The sequence below is a fragment of the Anas platyrhynchos genome, chromosome 6 (assembly GCF_047663525.1).
Source record: "Anas platyrhynchos isolate ZD024472 breed Pekin duck chromosome 6, IASCAAS_PekinDuck_T2T, whole genome shotgun sequence".
NCBI classification, from domain to species: domain Eukaryota; kingdom Metazoa; phylum Chordata; class Aves; order Anseriformes; family Anatidae; genus Anas; species Anas platyrhynchos.
The window spans coordinates 22,587,510-22,605,989 of NC_092592.1; the positions used below are offsets into that span (position 1 = coordinate 22,587,510).

At 44.5% G+C, this 18,480-nt stretch overlaps 1 protein-coding gene across 2 annotated transcripts in view; it reads right to left on the bottom strand.

Annotated features, from left to right (window-relative positions):
• VSTM4 (V-set and transmembrane domain containing 4) overlaps nt 1–3,279 on the bottom strand; it is a 33,960-nt gene extending 30,681 nt beyond the window's left edge. For both annotated transcript variants that reach the window (XM_038181084.2, XM_038181085.2), the window contains exon 1: nt 3,126–3,279. In XM_038181084.2, coding sequence (XP_038037012.1) covers nt 3,126–3,180 — 55 coding nt within the window. In that variant the 5' untranslated portion in view covers nt 3,181–3,279. The remainder of the gene's footprint in view (nt 1–3,125) is intronic.
• Between the last annotated feature and the right edge of the window lie 15,201 nt (nt 3,280–18,480).

Consider the following 18,480-nt stretch of genomic DNA (forward strand, 5'->3'; position numbering starts at 1 on the left):
TTGAGAGAAAAACCCTCTGAAAATAAATAGTGTAATTATTTTGTGTTATTTTAATAGAAAGCTTTACTGATTGGTATGATTTTTTCCAAGTAGACACCATGAAGTAGACATTTTGTACAAGTAGACACTTTGTGAAGGAAAAAACATAATGAGATGAAAAGATTTATTCATGAAAACACAGTTAAGAATGGTCTAAGCTATTGACGTAATTATCTGTGCATTATGTTTGTGTGAGTGTGCACTTCATGTGAGTGCCAAAGCAAGAGATTATTTTGGATCATAGAAAGCACACAAGTAGAACAGGATGTTGAAATTTAAAACTAAGTCTGAATATCACCAAAGGTTTCCAGGCATGAAACTTCATTTAGTACATGCTGGAGTTACAGGGCCTCAGTGCTTTACAGGCAGATGTGAAGACAAAGTGCCTGCCTCTGCCATCAAAAGGAGATTAAAATTTTGAACGCTCAGAAAATAAGAAATAAATTTAGGAATTTCAGCACTTTTGGGAGTTCTCATAATTATTTATGCTATAAAACTTTTAAGAAATTGATTATAAAAATGTGGTTTGGGTAAATGAGAAACATGAGCTTTCTCTACCGATATTATGAACATATCATGTAAAGCTGTAAAGAAAAACAATTATGTCATTTTCCTGACATGTGAACTTCTTGTTTGAAAAAGCTGGCTAGGATTAATTGTGGAATACTATCCCAAAACAAAAAGCAAAAGAATCATTGCTTAATTCAAAACTAGGCAGAACACATTGCCAAAAAGTACCCAAGAGAAAATACTGAGGAATTCAGATATGGTGCTGATGGAAGCCTCTGCGAGAAGATAAAGAGACATTGTATGTGGAGTCTCCGGTTCCCTTCTAGCTGCTTACACTCATACAAAAATCAGTATTTTATACCTAGGGCTTCTACTTTTCCCTGGGGGAGGTGTCTTTTTATAAGGAAATATCAAATTTTGCATCCTTTGTGTAAGAAAGCTCGTTTACTTCAGAGGGCCAGTTGCCTGAAGGTTTGTCTGAGCAGTGGAAATGTCTTACCTTCTGCACCTTGAACCAGGGCAGTTGTACAAGTGCATCAGATGGAAAAGCTTTGGAAATTTTCTGGTGACTGTGACCTCACCTCATCTTATGTTGGGCAGGGTGAGGTGATGCTTTACATGAAACAGGAAAATGGTGTCCATTTGACTTTATCCACCCACTGCCACTGGAGCAGGAGCAGTGTTGGATGGCTGGAGGAGAGGTCATCTACCTCCCATGTGGGAAGGACGAGCCTCGGTCAGGGCCTCCACATGCTAGTGGAAATGTTTCTCTGGTCTTTAGCGGCCGCTGGACCAGCCCCAACACGAGGTTTATCCTTGTAGTGGGCTGTGTGCCAAGACAGGAGACTCTTCCACAACTTGAGATCAGGCTTATGTGCGATTACAGCACTGAGTTTCTAGGCTTCAGATTGCTGCTCCAAGTGAGGAATCACGTTTTATTTTCCTGACTTCCCAGTATAGCACCATGTTGCTGCTCAGGTGGAGCTCACCACAAGAATTTAGTCCTGCTTCTGCTTGAAAAGGGAAACTATTTATAGAAAAAGGGAGGAGAGTGAGTCAAAGGCTTGAGGATTCCTTTGGAGTGTGCTTAATCATCACACATGTGTCTCTCTCCCATCTGCAACCAGCTGATTTAGTTGCCCTCATCCCTGGCCTTTAGCTGCTTGTTTCTTTGGTCCCTTCCAGCCGCATGTCTCACTGGGCTGTTGGGAGTCACAGAAGGGTAGTGCTAAAACTGCACCCCAATTTGAAAAATCCTATTCCAAAAATAGTCCACATGTGCCTACACACAGGAGTTCAGTCCCAAGTGTTAGCTATGTTTGGACCTTTTGTCTGCCATATTACATAGCAAAATGCTTTTATGGCATTGTCAGGAGTGAGGAACTACAGTTTCAGCAGGCAGAAACCTACCCATGCCAGGGCTGGCCCCACAGTCTGTGCTGGAGAAGCAGCAAAAGACCAGCAGTTGCTGCTGGGTCCTTAGGCCTGGGGGGCAGCTCCAGCAGGGCTGTGTTCTTGTGAAGAGCCCCAGCTGCTGCGGTGGAGATCCCACGCCAGTAGGGTTGCTCCTGTAACTGCTGCTCACATCTGGGTTTAGCAGTATTTATAGGTCCCTCTCCCTGCTTCCATGGAGACTGAGGGACAGAGTCTACAAGCCACTTTTCAGGGCTGGGAGAACTTTTTCCCCAGCCCTTGCTGATAGCCAAGGGACTGAAGAGGCACGCCAAGAGCAGTTGCCATTTCAGTAGTTGCCATCTCATCTTGGATTTGTGGGACCAGAAGTGGACAGGGCGGCTTCTATCCATGTTGTAGTTTGTTCTGTGAAACAATGTTACTGTCAAAGCCTGCTTTATTTTGATTTCTCTTCGATTAAGAAGTAAGAAGAGCAGATGAGCCAGGAAGAAGCAAAGCTCTTTGTTTAAATGAAGATAATTAGGGGCTGGCTAGAAAGATCACCAAAAGCAACCAGCTGCTTGCGCTTGAACGGACGTCTGCAACTTTCACAAGTCAGAGGCTCCTTCCCTTGGAAAGCTCCTGCAGTGACTGAAGATGAACCTACACCCAACCTCTGCCGCCTCCTGCCCTGCTGAGGCAGAGGTGCAAATCCCACTCCCGTTACCCTCTAAGGAGCCGGGCTTCCCCACCCTCCCCGCGCCTTGAAGTTGAGAGCCGGACTCGTCCTCTGCTGCAGCACACGGCACAGCGCTGCCCGCTGCGCTTTTCATTTCAGAAGAGAAGCGGGCAGGAGCAGGGGCTGCTCTTAGCACCAAGCGACCGGGGGTCCCCGTGCCCACTGGCTGCATAGGGGATCCAGGCACCTGTGGGACCAAAACTCCCTCTGCCTGCAGCGGCACGGGGCACAGAAGGCTGCGGAGGGAACGCTTCCAGCGGGGTTTCCTCCCGCACCCACGGCCCCGGGGGTGGCGCAGCGGGACGGGGACCCCCGAAGGGGGCGGCGGGCACCCCCCCCCCCCCCGCCGCACAGATCCCCGTGCCCGGGCTCCTGCCTGCCGAGCCCCCCTCTCCCGGCTCCCTACCATCGCCCCCCGGCCCCGGGTGCCTTCGGTGCCGCTTACCTGGGGCCGGGGCCGAGGCCAGCAGGGCGGCCAGAGCCGCGGCCAGCAGCCGCATGGCCCGCGGGGCGCCGGGGCCGTCCCGTCCCGTCCCGTCCCGTCCCTCCGTGCCGAGCCGACTGCCTCCTCCCCGCCCCGTCCTCCCTTCTCCCCTCGCCTTTCATCTCCTCCCCTTTCTCCTCCTTTTTTTTCCGCTTTCTCCCTTCCCTCCCCATTTCACTGCGCTTCCCACCGTCCTGCCCCCGCTTTGACTCCCCTCCTCTTTTTCTCGCCTTCATTCCTTTTCTTTTCTCCTAGGGCACAAGGGCTAGGTAGGGACGGGGGCCGCTCCATCTGCCATCACTGCAGCCCCCTGTGCACACACACACACCCTGCCCAAAAGACAGGGATCTGAGCAGAGGCGGAGCAGGGATCTCCCCTTTCCAAGCACAGAAAGCCTTTCCAGCACGACAGCCCAGCAGCTCAGGGTGGCTGGGCAGGGGGGCGAGACTGGGCAGACTGTTATGCACCCTCTCTGCTCTCCTGGAAGAGTTTGATGTTTTGCAGGTCCTCACACCTGTTGCCCACAGCCCACTCTTCAGCTGGAGCAGGAGCAGCATTTCCAGGCGATTCCAGATAACAGCCATCTCCCTTCTGTGGGCTCTGCTGGTGGCACCCTGGGGGTGAGGAGTTCTGGCAGGCAGGAGTGGCCCTCAGGCAGGCATGGGGATGGATGCCTTAGGCTGTGTGGGTGCCTGTGCTGGAACACCACACAGTGCTTTGATGGTGGGAGGGTTTTGCTCTCTGCTGTAGCAGCACAACTACCAACCCTGGACACTCACCTGCTGCCTTAAAAAGTCCTGAATTAATAGATAGACCAGCTTAAGGTGCATCACTCCAAGGATACCATTCTTATTTTGCCTTGACCCATTTGTGAAGTACTCCAAGGGCACTGACCAAATACACCACTGGGCTCTTTTACACTGCTCTTTTACACATCATCCCCTCCAGTTGTTGGGTGTCTCTGTGCCAGGCAACGTGGCAGTAGTGGTGGAAAGTGATGTGTCCCTGCCTCAGCCTCTTCTGTGTGCAGTCTGATAACCCAGCCTTAGCTTCAGTGAGGATGGCAGTCACAGTGGATGAGGCTTTGGGAATGCCTTAGGCTGGTAAAAATCTAGAAACAGTGAGAACAGTGTTTGCTGAAGGTTGCTGATCACCACCTTGACTGGTATCAGAGGGCAGGAGTTAACCAAACTGGTTTTGTTGTGAAGGTCTGTCCAGAATCTGCCCCTTGAGAAGGCAGAAGATGAGGTACCACAGTGCTGCATCCCTTCCATGTCTATTAAAGGCAGGTTTCAGCCTCATAAGATGGACCATAATCATCACTTCATTAATTATCTTAATCCAGCACTTTCATCTTGTGATGGCTTCTGCATTCAATCTCCGTGGCATAAGGTCTTTTGGGGAACATAGTACTCAGCAGTCTACCTCTGCCCTTCCCCTTAGCTTCTTTTGATGATATTTATCATTTTAAAGCCCACAAATCTCCAGAGAGGGGGACTTAATCCTTCTACCAGCAGGTATGATGGATTATGCCCGATTTCAGTATTCATTTTATGTGAAGTGTGTATGATGCAAACACATTGGCATTCCTGCTTTCATGGATAGTGCAATTAGTACCAATATAGCTGCTCCACCCCTCTCCTAGTAATCCCTGAGGCAGGATAATACATGTCTGCTTTTATGCATCACAGAAAAATTAGCATGTGCTTCATCTGATCCTTATGAGGCCGAAGCCTGCCTTTAATAGATGTGGATGGAAGCAGAAGGTGCAGGAACATGACTTGATGGCTGCATGGCTTGTTCGGACCATTGGGCAATTCTTTTACCTCCGGGACAGGCTTTTGTGTCTGTTCAGTAAACACTCCTCCCAAGAGAACGCCAGGTCTGCATTATACACAGATCAGCAGACCTGAGGAAACAGACAGAGTTGTTAAAAGATGTACTGCCTGGGGAGCTAATTAAGATCTGTAGATTCAAATCTACTCCTTTAACTCAGGAAAGGAACATCCTATCAAAGAGAGAAGATAATTCATAAAGAAGCAGATAAATTCTCACACACACACAAAAAGGTGCACCAGCAATTATTTAATTTGATGGTCCTGATTGAAGCTCTAGCTCAGGAAATCCTGGGGCTGCTGATTGAAAGGTGAAACAGGGATGACTGATTCTGCGTATTCTTTTCCAAAGCATTTGCTGCATGCCATGTCTCGCATAGATTCCTTCAGTCTACTAATCTTTTAAGGGTGCATTCAAAATACCGATGTAAAGCCATCAATAAGGACTGCCTAAGTTCTCATGTGAGTGCCTGGGCCCTGTATAGCTTAACAGTGCACTATGAGAATCGGTATCAATGTTTGTGTCTTTGCAACCACTTCAGTTACTGGTGGCACTAACAGTTCCTTCAATTGCATCAGGAACCCTAATGAGCTCTGGGGCAGAGCTGGATCAATCAGCTGGAGAGAAGGCTTCCTAAGAGGTATTTGCCCATGACAGAAAATAGAAGACATCAGAGGCCCACCTGGGCTTCTCCAGCCTTGTGTGCCTGCCAGCTTACTGCCACATATTGTTTCTGTTCTGCAGCTTGTGATCTCTGTGCCTTTGACATTTCCCTGTGTTGTGGGTTTGCTGTTTTGCATAGAATCGTTTAGGTAGTTTCTCCCCCACTGAAATACCTTTGGTAATGTAAGAGCATGAGAAGTGCTCTTTATTCTTAAAGGAATGTTTCTTTTAAATTTCAGAAAGTACTTTTAGAAGTGGTTTAGGCTGAAATTCTTTTGTACTTGTCGTGACATAAATGAGCTCAGGTGATGCTGACCTTGTGTGTTCTTTACCAAGGGAGAGCTCTCTGTTGCACAGCTAGGAACAGAGCCCATGAGCTCCTGTGTTTGGGCCTCTCTCTTGCTACTAAGCTGTATCTCCAGCCGCATTTGCTAGGCAATGCAGCATGTAACCTATCTTTACCAGTGTTTTGGGATATACTCATGGGCCAGACAGCACTAGTCAGGCTAGTGAGCAATGGAGAAACACAAACCATTGCCCTTCATCTTCTCAGATGTACTGCTGGCTTCTTGGATGATTTTATGCAAATGGGTCCCAACTCCTGGGCTGCACCTAGCTGACCTGTAAACTCATTTGGCCTGGATTGGGAAGGGAGCTTCTGGCGGGACTGGAAATACTTTGGCAACCTGGATGAAAGGTTGCAATGATAAGGTTTGCATTCTTTCACTCTTAAAACCTTTTACCCCTTCAACCCATTTGTAACAGCTGAGATGCTCTTGCTTTTGTAAAATGTTTATTCCAGTTTGTTCATGCCTTCCACCTGGTAGTCACAGTTAGTCCTCGCACCACAAATCCCAGAGGCCCATGAGTGTGCAGGACGATTGCCTTTCTCTCTCTCGCCCGCAGGGCTGTGAGCCAGTGCACCTCCCCTCGCTCCGCTGGACGTGTGCTGACGCAGGCGAGCTGAGCCTCTGCCCCGCAGGATATGGCTTCCTCAGCTTTGGCAGCACCTACATGTCCTGGTTTCCTGTCAGAACGGGTCTGCTCAGAGCTGAAAAGTGCCTGCTCAGCACTTCGGTGCAGCTGACACAGCTCAGCTGCCTTTTCCCACAGAGCCTGGAGCCCCTGCTCCCTGGGGCTGTGTTCGAGGAATCACACGCCTCAGGGGACCAGACCAGCTGTGTGTGTGTACTTCAGTGCATACAGGGATGTAGTAACATCGGCCACGACCTGGGGTTGTTTCAGCTGTGCTGTAGCACTGGGAGAATGTCAGTGCAGGTGGACTGGGGTGGGCTGACTGCTGGCTTTCATATGTGATTGCTAAGGGGAGTTGTGCCTCTGCTGAGTGATGGATGAAGTTTGCTAGCAATAAACTGCCTCTCTGAACTTCTCCTCTGTACCTGGACTGATCGGGGCAGCTGCAGCCTCTAACCCTCCCACGCCTCCTGCAAGGATGCTGCCTGCCTGCCTGAACCTTACAGCCGAGATAATTATAGCCAGGTCTGCTAAGGATCCAGCAGCAGGTAGCTCCCATGGCCCATGGAATCTTAATTATAAATGTTCGGTGATTAGAGATGGATAAAATCCAGACTGATTTGGTGTTGCCAAGCATGGATGGAGTTTGGATCTGTATCCAGACTTTCCCATCCCTTTAATGGGCAAAATTAGCTTTGAATTGTAATAGTCCAGAGCTGCTGAATAACATGGTTTGGGATTAAAAATTCTGCTCCTGTATTTTCCCCTGGCTACTTTGTGGACTGCCATATGGGAAGTACAGTTTTGTGGCTCCAGCTCTGCATCAACAGGACAAGCACTACTGTAAGAGCACCTGTGTCTTTTTTTTTTTTTTTTTTTTCCAGAGTTATGAGTGATACTGATGTACCTGGGTAGGATCTGATTTTTTTGGGGAGAGATGTTTCCTGGAGAGGTGAAATCCTATCCTTAAAATTTGATGCTGCAACAAGCATTTTTTTTCCATTTTTTTTCCATTCAAATGAGACCACATTATTTAGTCTCCAGGGAACTTCCTTTTGTAACGACTTTTATGATTATGTTTGGGACTGCACAAGAGGAAGGGGGATTTGTTATGTTTTTCTTAGCTCTTGCTTCAAGTTTGGTCATTCCAATTTGCAAGGCACTACTAATCCCCCCAAACATGAGACTTTGGGATATTTCGCAAGTGTTAAGAGCTTCTGTCATGTGAGACATCCCCTGTATTCTCTGCTTCCTTAGATGTGTGCAAGATGTTGAAATCTGATTAAGTCTTATTGTGTCTTACTGTGCATCATCATGCACAAAGGCACAGCCTCAGCTTCATATAACTGTAGATAAGAGCACCATTTAAGGCTCGTTAAAAAGTCTATTACATTTCCATCTCTGCTCTCCAAATATATTAAAGTGTTAGCTTTTAGCTGTCCTTATTTCTGGCAGTAGGTGAGCAAATGTCACGCTAAGATGGATTTCAAAGCCTTTCCAGTACAGTAATATCTTCTGGCTCCATATTCTCATTAGGCGCATGTCCCAGCTAAAACATTCCTGACCACTTTGCCCTGAGCTGCTCACTGGGAGCCTGCTCATCCCAGTCTGCCCAGCATTGAGAGGGTACAGAGCCCAGCACCACATGACCAGTGAGAGCTACCCTGTCACTTCACTGTACTGGCCCATTTCTGCTGATCTGCCTCCCCAGTAAGTGTTGTGACCAAGCCTAGGGCAGCACAACCCCCTCCTGAAGCCTGCAGCGACGTGGCTTATCTGTGAGGTCTCCTGCCTCATGGGATCTGGGGTGTGCTTTCTGCACGGCCCATGCTGGCAGCGTATTTAAAGCTTTGTGTTCATAACTTGTCTCTGGATTGTCACTCTGAGACACATCCTGTGACCTCTTTGTCATGTGGAAGAGTGTCAGAATTGCTCTCCTGGGACAGCACAGTGATCCTTCCAGCTCAGTGCCCTCTTTCTGGCTGTGGCTATTAGCAAATGCTTAGAGTAGAGCAGTATGAGCAGGGCAAGCAAACAATACTGTGTTCCCAGGGGACTTTTCCAGCTTCATATGATTTACAGTACTTGCTTTCTCGGCAAGATGTTGTGCTAACATCAACCAAGACAAAGTTTGCCAGCATACCTCTCCTCCCCGCTCAGGGTGATACTGGCTGTGGCCCTGACAGGAATAAAGCACTGTGGAGCAAAAGCTTCTTGAGGTGAAGCAGATCATGAAATAGTCACTGAACCCACACGGGGATTCTCAAACTGGTGCTATGTGGCTCGTATGAAAGTCACACTGACAAAAGCAGCAAGCTCATACCAGAAGGTACAATGTACGTGTCTACCATTTGTCTGGTTATGTTTGGATTTATTGTCTTAAACTTTCAAACTTCTGTGCAACATATTTCCCAAATTAGCAAATTTATCCTGGGTTAGTCTTAAGAAGAAAGGCCTCCACATTAATTCCTTCACCTGCCTGCTTCTACTCTGGCCAGAAGTGTCACAAGAAATGCTCCCCTTGCCTGTGCCTGGTGTTTCTGGTCTGGCACCAGAAACACCATAGCCCACCACATTGAGGAGGTAGTGTCCAGAAGGGCAATGAATGGTTGTGGAATGCAGGTTTTGGATGAAGGGGAATTAAGGTGAAGAATAGTTGTGATATGAACCAAAACTTCTCAAGTATTGCTTCTAACTGATACTTTTTTTTTTTTTTTTTTTTTTTGAAAATTGTCTGTGAAGCTTTTACTAACTGTTATCTAGCAAGTTGGACCAAACTATTATTGGCACTTCAAAAATTGCTAACTCACCTTGGAAAAACCTGAAGGTCACAGTTGGAAAGCAAATACAAACTGGAAAAAAACATATGCACCAACTGGAGAGCTCGGCACAGAAGGTCACAGCTCTAGCAAACATGGCCTCTGAGGAAACATTGCAAAGCTGGGATAGCTGAGGATTAGGAGGTATAATAAATCTTCATGTATTTTGGGGCTCTTGCATAAAGAGTGAATAAACAACTATCCATGTCCACTGACAGTAGAATGAGAAACTACAGATCTAAATTGCAGAAAGCAAAATAAGATAACACAAAATGCTTTCTAACCACAAGGTTAATCAAGGGCTGGAACAGCTTAGGGGCCCTCTTTATGGGAGATTTTAGGTATAGATTGCACAAATATCTGCCATAAGTTGTTTAAGAATAGCCAACCAGCTTTTCAGGGGGATGTTGGACTAAATGAGATCTGAGGAGCTCTCCTAGCCTTTTCTTTGTTATAGTTTTGTGCTCTCTGTATTTTTGTCCCATAGTAGAAATACTAAATCCTTGAACACGCCATAGAAAAGTTATTTAAGCTCTTCACATTCCAAGGAATAACAAAGCTTCTGACCTACTTTGCCCTATTCAGACATAGATAGCACCTTGCTCTCTTATCCTTATTCTCTACCATGTTCCCCAAGACTTCTTTGTGTTTCTGCTTTTATTAAGTTTGTATAATAAATCCTGCATCTTTCTGTTTTGCATGTTTAAAAATATTCCAGGCTGGAAACAAAGTACCCACACACGTACCCACAGCACAGAGCTTGTTGTCAGAAAAGAAGGGAATCTTTCCCTAACCTCAGGAATGTCCCTGGAAGATGTGCTCTCCTTTTGCTCTGTTGTCAGGAATGGTGTTGCTACACTTTGGCAGCCACTAACTTTAGAATTGATTCTCTACACTTTTAAACAAAAGTAAAAACCTACTGTTTCTTAAAGAAATCTCCCAGTAAAGACTTTTACCAGAGATAGTTCAAGCCACACGTTCCAGCCAATTTTTGCATGAGTTGAGTAGTGGTTGTACATGGACCTCTGAGCTTCAGGAGGTGTTATAGATGAGACAAGATGTTATGTATCCTGCTGAACAGAGAAATAATGAACAAATATCTATTCAAATATCCAGCAGGTCTATGAACTGCTCAAGTAGTTACCTCACTTGTGTTTCTAGGATGATCTCTCTGATGAATTTTTGGCACAGATTTGAATAAACAAAATAACGGACTTTCAAGTCCTTCAAGTATTGAATATTTTAAGATATAGTCTCTTGCGTGTTGTAGATAGGGATGATTACTGCCTGCCTTGAAGAGAAACAAAAGTTGATCCTGTAGCATGTTAAAGGCATCTTCTTCACATAGTTGTCAGTTGCTGAATGTTGTGTGTTCTTCAACCTCTTTTCCTTAAACATAAAAATAAGCAGCAAAAGAATTGCTTTATATGTTCTTTTTCAAAGTACAGAAGTTCAGGTGCAATTTGTTAAATGATTCTTTGCAGAGAATATGAGAGAAGCCACATCTTGCATACCGTACATACCGTATGCTTGGATACATCCCTTAACCAAACATAGACGTTTTTCTTAGCAGTGTTGGAGCCACATGGATAAGATGCAGGGTTGCCATATCACTAAACGAGCTTGTATTTCTTCTGTCTTAAAAGAACCTAATCCTTTTTTTTTTTTTGCATTCTTCTCCATATATGACAAAGCAATAGGCAAAAGTTCCTTGCATGCCTTCTGCAGCAGGGAGAGGACAACTGCCTCAGCAGTCGGCCTTAGACAGGCACCACATTACCTGCACCATTTGGTGGAAGAGGGGAGATCCTGACCCAGTCGATGTAGTGATTTTGGTGTGGTGAAGCGACAGCCAGCTCACTTTTGGCTGTGTCATGCCTGGTCTGTGGGCTCCATGGCTACATGGAACAATAGTCTGTGCAGGGCAGCAGGAACGTGGGCAGAATTACAAGTGAGCATCCGCGAAATTCCTCTGAACAAGTACAAAAAGGGGCTTCCCTCTGCACTTTCTAAATGATATAAAGCCTATATGAATGATTCTCTATGACTTGGTTAAGAAAGCTCTGAACTCAAGATTGTTCCTTGGAAATGACTTTTTCCACCTATGATTTCACAAATGATTTTTTTTCCACCTATGAAGATTAGAAGTTTATTGTGCTGATTTAAAGTCAGCTGTTGGCAAAGCTCCCTGTTTTTCAAACAGATGACTAATATTTGCTCAGTTCTTTTTAAAGAAGAAGAAAAAAAAAAACTCTTGGTGGAGAGCCCATGCATAGAACATTTTTGCTCTGATGGTTAAAGTCTGTTTAAAGTTATTAATAGTAGGAGTTGAGGGTTTTGATGGAGATTGCTGATGGAAAGTACCATAAGCAATGGCTGAGTGCAGTGACAGAGGCGATACAGCTTTAAAATGTGAAATTACAAAAAGTTCAGAAATGAAAAACTTTGGGAAATTGCCAGGAAAGATTACAACAGCAGTGCTGAGAGCAGCAGCAGAGCTGACATGAGCCAGCTTATCCTGTTAGGCCAGTTATCCATGGCTTCACATCTCTGCTCCCTGTTAGGGGTTGCATCGGGATGATGGCTTTTCTTCATGCTTTGGGAGTTTCAGGACAGCAGCTGGGGCAGATGGGTGCCATTTACTGATGTGCCACCACAGTGCTTTACTACATCCTTGAGAAGATGGTCCATGACAATATTCCATCCACTTTTTATTTTGGAGATCTGGCAGGAGAAAATGGAAGCAGAAGGCAGTCAGAGGGTGAAACTGGTGCTGCCCAAGTTCAACATATCACCTTCAGGTGAACCACTTCAGCCTCTCCAAATTAATATTCCCTTGGTCAGGGGAAGGATTACTTGGTGAACACAGCCAATACCTCTCAGTAGCATTCAAAGGGTCTGTGGGATTATATTTCAAAATAAATGCTTTTACTTGGAGCAGCAGTTTTATCAGAATGTATGTTGTCTGCAACAGACTCTGAGCAAAGGCCTTCCAGCTGGGAGGGTTATTGCTGGAGGGGGTAAGCTGGGTGTCCCGTGCTTGGGGTTGACTTCACAGAGACAATGGAGGGGCTCAAAACTGTGTGTGTGCCTGTGTGGCCATGAAGATACAAATGGAAACAGGCAGGACTTGGCACCTTTGCAGGGTTTCACAACAGACATCATGCTGGTCTTTTATGGAGGTCAGTATCTGGACTTAGGGAACCTCAAATATTAAAGAGGAAATGTGGGTGAAGGTACCTAAATTCTGCCTGGGTGGTACATGTAGGTTATTAGTACCTGCTGAATGTCTGCCAGTGATTCTGCTCTTGAAGTCCTTTTAATTGTTTTGTTTTGTTTTATTTTGTTTTGTTTTATTTTATTTTTTATATAGGCTTCTCTCTGACTGTCTGTGCAAAGGCAGCCAACAATTTCAGTGAAAGGAAAAGCTAACCTGACTGTAAAATGGCCACCACTAAATAACCATAATGCGGGCCATGGCATATGCAAGTAATTTTCAAAAAGGAGTATATTTGAACATTGCTCTAAAGAAAGAGATTGAAGGGAGAAAAAAAAAAGGGAAGTGGGATACTATCTTTTAAAAGTCACAGCACACAATGAAGGCTCCAAAATGTTCCATAATTGTATGTGGTATAGCCCCAGGGTAAGGAAATATTATCATTAAGAAGTAATTTTAGTGAAGCTGGAGATCATAACATTACACTTAGCAGTTGCAAACACGTACCATCAAAACACAGGTTTCCAATAATACACAGAGTCTTTCTCTGGTTTGTTGGTTTTTTTTGATCAGTTAGCATGTAACAACTATACTTTCCTTCTCCAACATTGAGCTTAGGAAAGTAAATGAAATTAAAACCATACTTAAAGCACTGAGTCACTGAAAACATTCTATATAAAAGGCATATGTTCTATTAGTCATTATAATTAAAATAATACCCATATGTTTTACGATGAAATGTGAGTAATGTGCCACTAATTACTAACATCTGTAGTTCTTTCTAGCTATGATATTTCCATTTTTAAATGCTGCACATTCTGTGGATTAATAAAATGTGCAAAAGCACATTTAAAATTTAAATGTAAAAATGATAATACCCTGAGCCATACTGTGATTTCTGTTATATCAGCATGTGTTGTCAGGGGCTTTCTGGCTTTCCAGGAGTTGTGTGTGTGTTTTCCCTCTGCAGCAACCAGACAGATGTTCAGCAACTGGGTTGGTCCTTCTGCCCTGTGTTCCCAGAGAAGCTGGAAGTAGCTTTCCTGGGGGCCTGTGTCTTGAAGTAATTGTGTTCTTTCAGCTCTGCTCAGCACAAAAAGTCTTCCTTAGTTGTTTTGATTACTTCTTTTCTAATGAATGTTCTGTCTTGATCACACTTTCCAGGTTAAGATCACCAATAAAATTTTCCTTCTTCACCAAGCATCAGAAAAATCATTGTTCCTAGCTTGTTAACTGTCCATACATCTAATTCATATGGTTCTTTACTGGGGCCTTGCCTTTGACTTTTTTTATTGTTACTGTAGTGAAAATACAACCAATACAATCTTGTGCATCAGAGACAAAATTAGTAAGCATCCCACAGTTGGCAGCCAAGTTGCAGTTTGTAGCTGTGCTGTCCAGATTTCCGCAGAAGTAGCGGTGTTGGTGTTGCCATTACTGAACTTGCCAGACTTTGCTTGCAAACTCATCAAGAATGATGGCTTTTGCATCTTTTCTAGCTTTAAGCATAGTTATGGCTTGTGTGCTGAGTCACGTATGGATGGACTCAGAGCTCTGTGGATGGGCCCTGTTCATTTCTTTACTTACAGTGTTTTTAATGTCCTGTCATGGTCGCTGTATCAGAGCAGTCTGCACTCTGTAAACTTCAGTCGAGTCTGGGTGACTTCCTTTGCTTGGCAGATTCCAGACGTTTTGCCAGAATTTATTTTTGGGTCTTTCGTTAGTCTCTCTGACTATGTGTCTGTGTGTCTTACATGCTGATGGAGAACTGCTCTATTATCAGGACCTTGGTTGGTCAACTCCCTTCCTCCCCACTCCAGGAAAAAATGTCCAACTTTCAAGTCTTAGACCAGTTGCAAACACTTTTTGCATTTTATCCATGTTGTTCCCCTGCATTAAAAAATCTTGGTTGTATGTTCCATGGACTGCAGTACTCCGTAAGTTTCTGCAGTCCATTTCTGTTGTGAGCATCTTGGCTATCTTAATCAAAAACTATTAAAAACCTCGAGCTGAGATCCAATTTTATCAGAAATAAATTGATGTTCTGCCCAGTATCCTTCCGATAGCACGCATTGTTTATAGCTGTAGAGACTGTGAAGGTCTTCTCCAAGGTTGTTTGTTTCACTGGAAGGGAGTTTACTCACTCCTTTATGCATTTCTGCAGAATAGTTTTCTAGTTTGATTCTTCCCCAATACTGTACTTTGTCCTGAGATAGTGCCAAGTCTGGCAGTCTGACAGATTGTAAACGTGATGTCCAAACTCGTCAGCACTGCTCTGCATGATCCTCTGTAAAGCCAAACATTTCCTTCTGCACATCTCATACCAGCATAGCTCCACATGTGCTGTGAACACTCCTTTTTCCCCACGGCACTTACCTTTCTACCCCTCTTTCCCATGTCCTACAATGGCACTGATGAGGAGACATGTTAAGGGGACTTAATGCACCCTGCAGGCCAGGGCCCTGCATTCCTCCAGCTGCTTACAGAGTGTTAATGGACGCTGCCCAGGCCAAAATGGGGCAGAGGGAATCTGTCCCAAGGGTTTTAAAGCTTCACCCCTGCTGCTAACGAGAGTTAATGAAATACTTTTCAGATACAGGTCTGGGTTCTGCTAATGCTCATGAGCGTGAGCATATCAGTAGTATTGCATGCTCCAATGGGAAGTTTATTCAGGCAAAATTCCCACTGAGGTCAACTGGGCTTTCTCCAGAGCAATCATTACCTAATAGATCCCTTAGCGGTAATAATTATTGAGTTTGGGGTTGTAGTTAAATACAGGAATTCTTTAAATTAAAAAATTCATGGGCTGTGCTCTCTTTCTGTCCGCACTGCTTTTTTCCTGCAGTAATTCCATCAAGTTGCTCCCAGTTTTTGTTGGTATAGCTGAGTGCAGAATCATGCCTCCTATTACCACTTGAAATAACACATGAAAAAGCCTCGGTTTTACACAATTTATTTCAAATACAAATTTATGGCTTTAAACTAGTGAACAGCATGACATCTAATAACTCCTGGAGTATCTTAACCATAAAATAAAATTAAGGAAAGTTTTTATTTTCCCTAAATGATGCTGTGATGGCAGAGTGGTTACAACATCTGGCTCTTTGCCAGAGGTGTACATTCCCTTATGCTAGTGATGAGTGTTTTCCAGACAGGTAGAGAATCAGATCATGCTGCTCTGAGGCTTTTCTTGGTCACCTCAGTTGTAAATGAGTATCAGTCATCCAGCTGGGGATTCAAAAAGGCAGCTGCCTGCGATAAAAAATTTCTTCTTATATGTGGTTTACCACAGAATTGGCATGCATTGGCTAGGCCAGCCTGACAGGCTGAACTGCCTTGTCTTAAATTGTGGCCATTTTCCTACTGTGTGTGCTGGGAGGTGTGTATGTCAAGTGTATGCGGGGCAGCAGAACCAATGGCTCCGGTTCCCAACAGATTTGTTTATGTGCTTCATTGATGTTTTAGCTAAATAAAGCTATATCTTTTCTTAGGTGTTGAGTAATTTGTAAAGAGTGATCTAAAGAACACACCTGCCTTGGAAAAAGCTTCAAACAGGGTTTTATGTCATCTTAGACACAAGATTCACTCTGTATAGAGGACTAAGAAGAGCTTTTTTTCTCCCTGCTTGACTTCGTGGAAGTTACAGGAATGTTTTGCTAGGAACTGGCCAATCTACTCAAAAGTTGGTGGGAGAAGGCTGCTTTGGCTGGAGCTCCATAATTCTCTGAAAGAACAGACTCTAGAAATCCCAGCTTTTCATAGTGGGTCCTCGCTTTCAAACATGAACTCTGGAAGGATCTACCATGGGCAGATTACCAGTGGACATACTGGGAAATACCCTGAGTTCAGCTGCTCCAGTGCCCAGTTATGGTGCTCCCAATTGACACCAGAGTCAGGCTGCAGCCAGCAATGTGTAAGATGCATCAGCCTCAGCTGAGTCTTCACTTTAAGTTTGCAAAGTCTGTATGACCATGCTGTGATAAAGTAATTAACATGGCTTTAACACTGGGTCTGCTTCTGTTACGCCTTTTAACATCCATGCAACTCAATTGCTTTGATTTGCTAATGATTTCCCCCAGCATGAGTGGAGCCAGGAGTTGGACTCAATGATCCCTGTGGGTCCCTGCCAACTTGGGATATTCTGTGATTCTATGAAAGAGTCTGGTTTTTACCCTCAGTATGAAGTAGCATCAATTTCTTTAATGCTATGACATTAGTATCAACTGGCAGTGTCCAAAAGAACTCACCAGCATAACCCCTTTTTAGGTTTTCCTCCAAACTGAAATGGAAAACCCATTCTCAGCTGACAGGACACTATCAGCTACTACGACTAGATACTAGGATTTTCCTAGGGAACTGCACTATGGGAAATAGGAACTGTGAGGGGAGGTAAATCCATGTATAAGGTGAAGTTCTGTAGTATGTAGAAGCTTTGCAAACAAATATGCAAATTTTTCTCTTTCTGGCTGAGTTTTTACCCAGTTTTTTTTCTAGCCAGAGAAAACATCCTGAGAGTCCTTAAGAGTCCTTAAGCATGTGCTCAACTCACGGAAGAGGGGATTTTAAGGAGAATTTCTGTAGAGCCCTGTGTACTTCCTATCAGCTGCTTCCATGTGGGAATAAGGCCATTTATGTATACAGTTCCTGACTCTGGGGCAATTAAAATCTCAGCCATAATGTTATATTAACACAGAATTTGGTGTGCCTAATGACATATTAAATCTTCCTAAATTATAGTTAAATTACAAAAAGGACTAATTTACCAAAACCAGTTAATAAATGTTTAGAAAAGGAAGCTAATTGAATTATCCCTTGTTTGTCAGAGACAGATAATCTCCTTGTGAGAAATCTCATTTTTTCTGAAGCATGATTAATTGGCCTGACGAGTCAGAGATTATGACAAATTACGCAGGAGGAGATAATAAATAAGTCAGTAGGAAGGCTTGGGAGCAGAGAACTAGCAGCTGCTGCTTGGTCTGAGCCTGGTACCGCTTCTGGCTTCTCCCTGACCCATGGGTGGTTTCCTGGGGACAAACTATGCAGCAGCAGCAGCAGCCACCCTTTGTTCCTCTCTGTGCCAGATCCATAGCATCACTTCCCCATGAAAGATGCATGAAAAGCCACATTCCTTCAGGCCAATGACCTTTTTTTTACTTCATGAATAATCAAGGCCATGAGATGAGGTTTTTATTTTTCCTTAGTCATGGTGGGAGGTCATTTATGGCTCACGCAGAAGGTCTGGTCATCTTGCTCTCAACAAACACTTGAAAAGTTTAAACCAGCTGTAGCTGTGACAAGATCTGAAAGCAAAGCATGTCTAAACCCTTCAGCAAAACCTGCCTAAGGGACTGCTGGTGACTGCACTGTATGAATCTACACTCCTATGGCAGAAGGCTTCACCACTGTTCTGAGACTGCTCAGCCTTTGTGCGTGTTGCTGGGCCCTGGAGCTGTTGTAGCTCAGGCTCCAACACTGAGCAGAGAGGAGGCAAGGTGGGATGTGCACTGGTGCACTGAGCTGCAGGTTCGCAGGTTGTCCTGTCTGGGCAGACATTTGGATAATGAAGTCATGAAGTGAGTTCTTCACAAGTATTTTTGTGGTAGGAACAAAGTGCTTCTATCCCAGAGGGGATGCATGTTTATTTACGATCCTATAAGCAGATTTTTTTTTAGTGCAAAAAGTTACATTCCTCATTTAGACCTGGATTTAAGGCCTTTCTCCAAAGTTAATGAGTATCTGTAATCTGACAGTCTTTCAGTCTCATTCATGAACAGCATAGGGCAAGAGTGTCAAATGTTGATCTTAA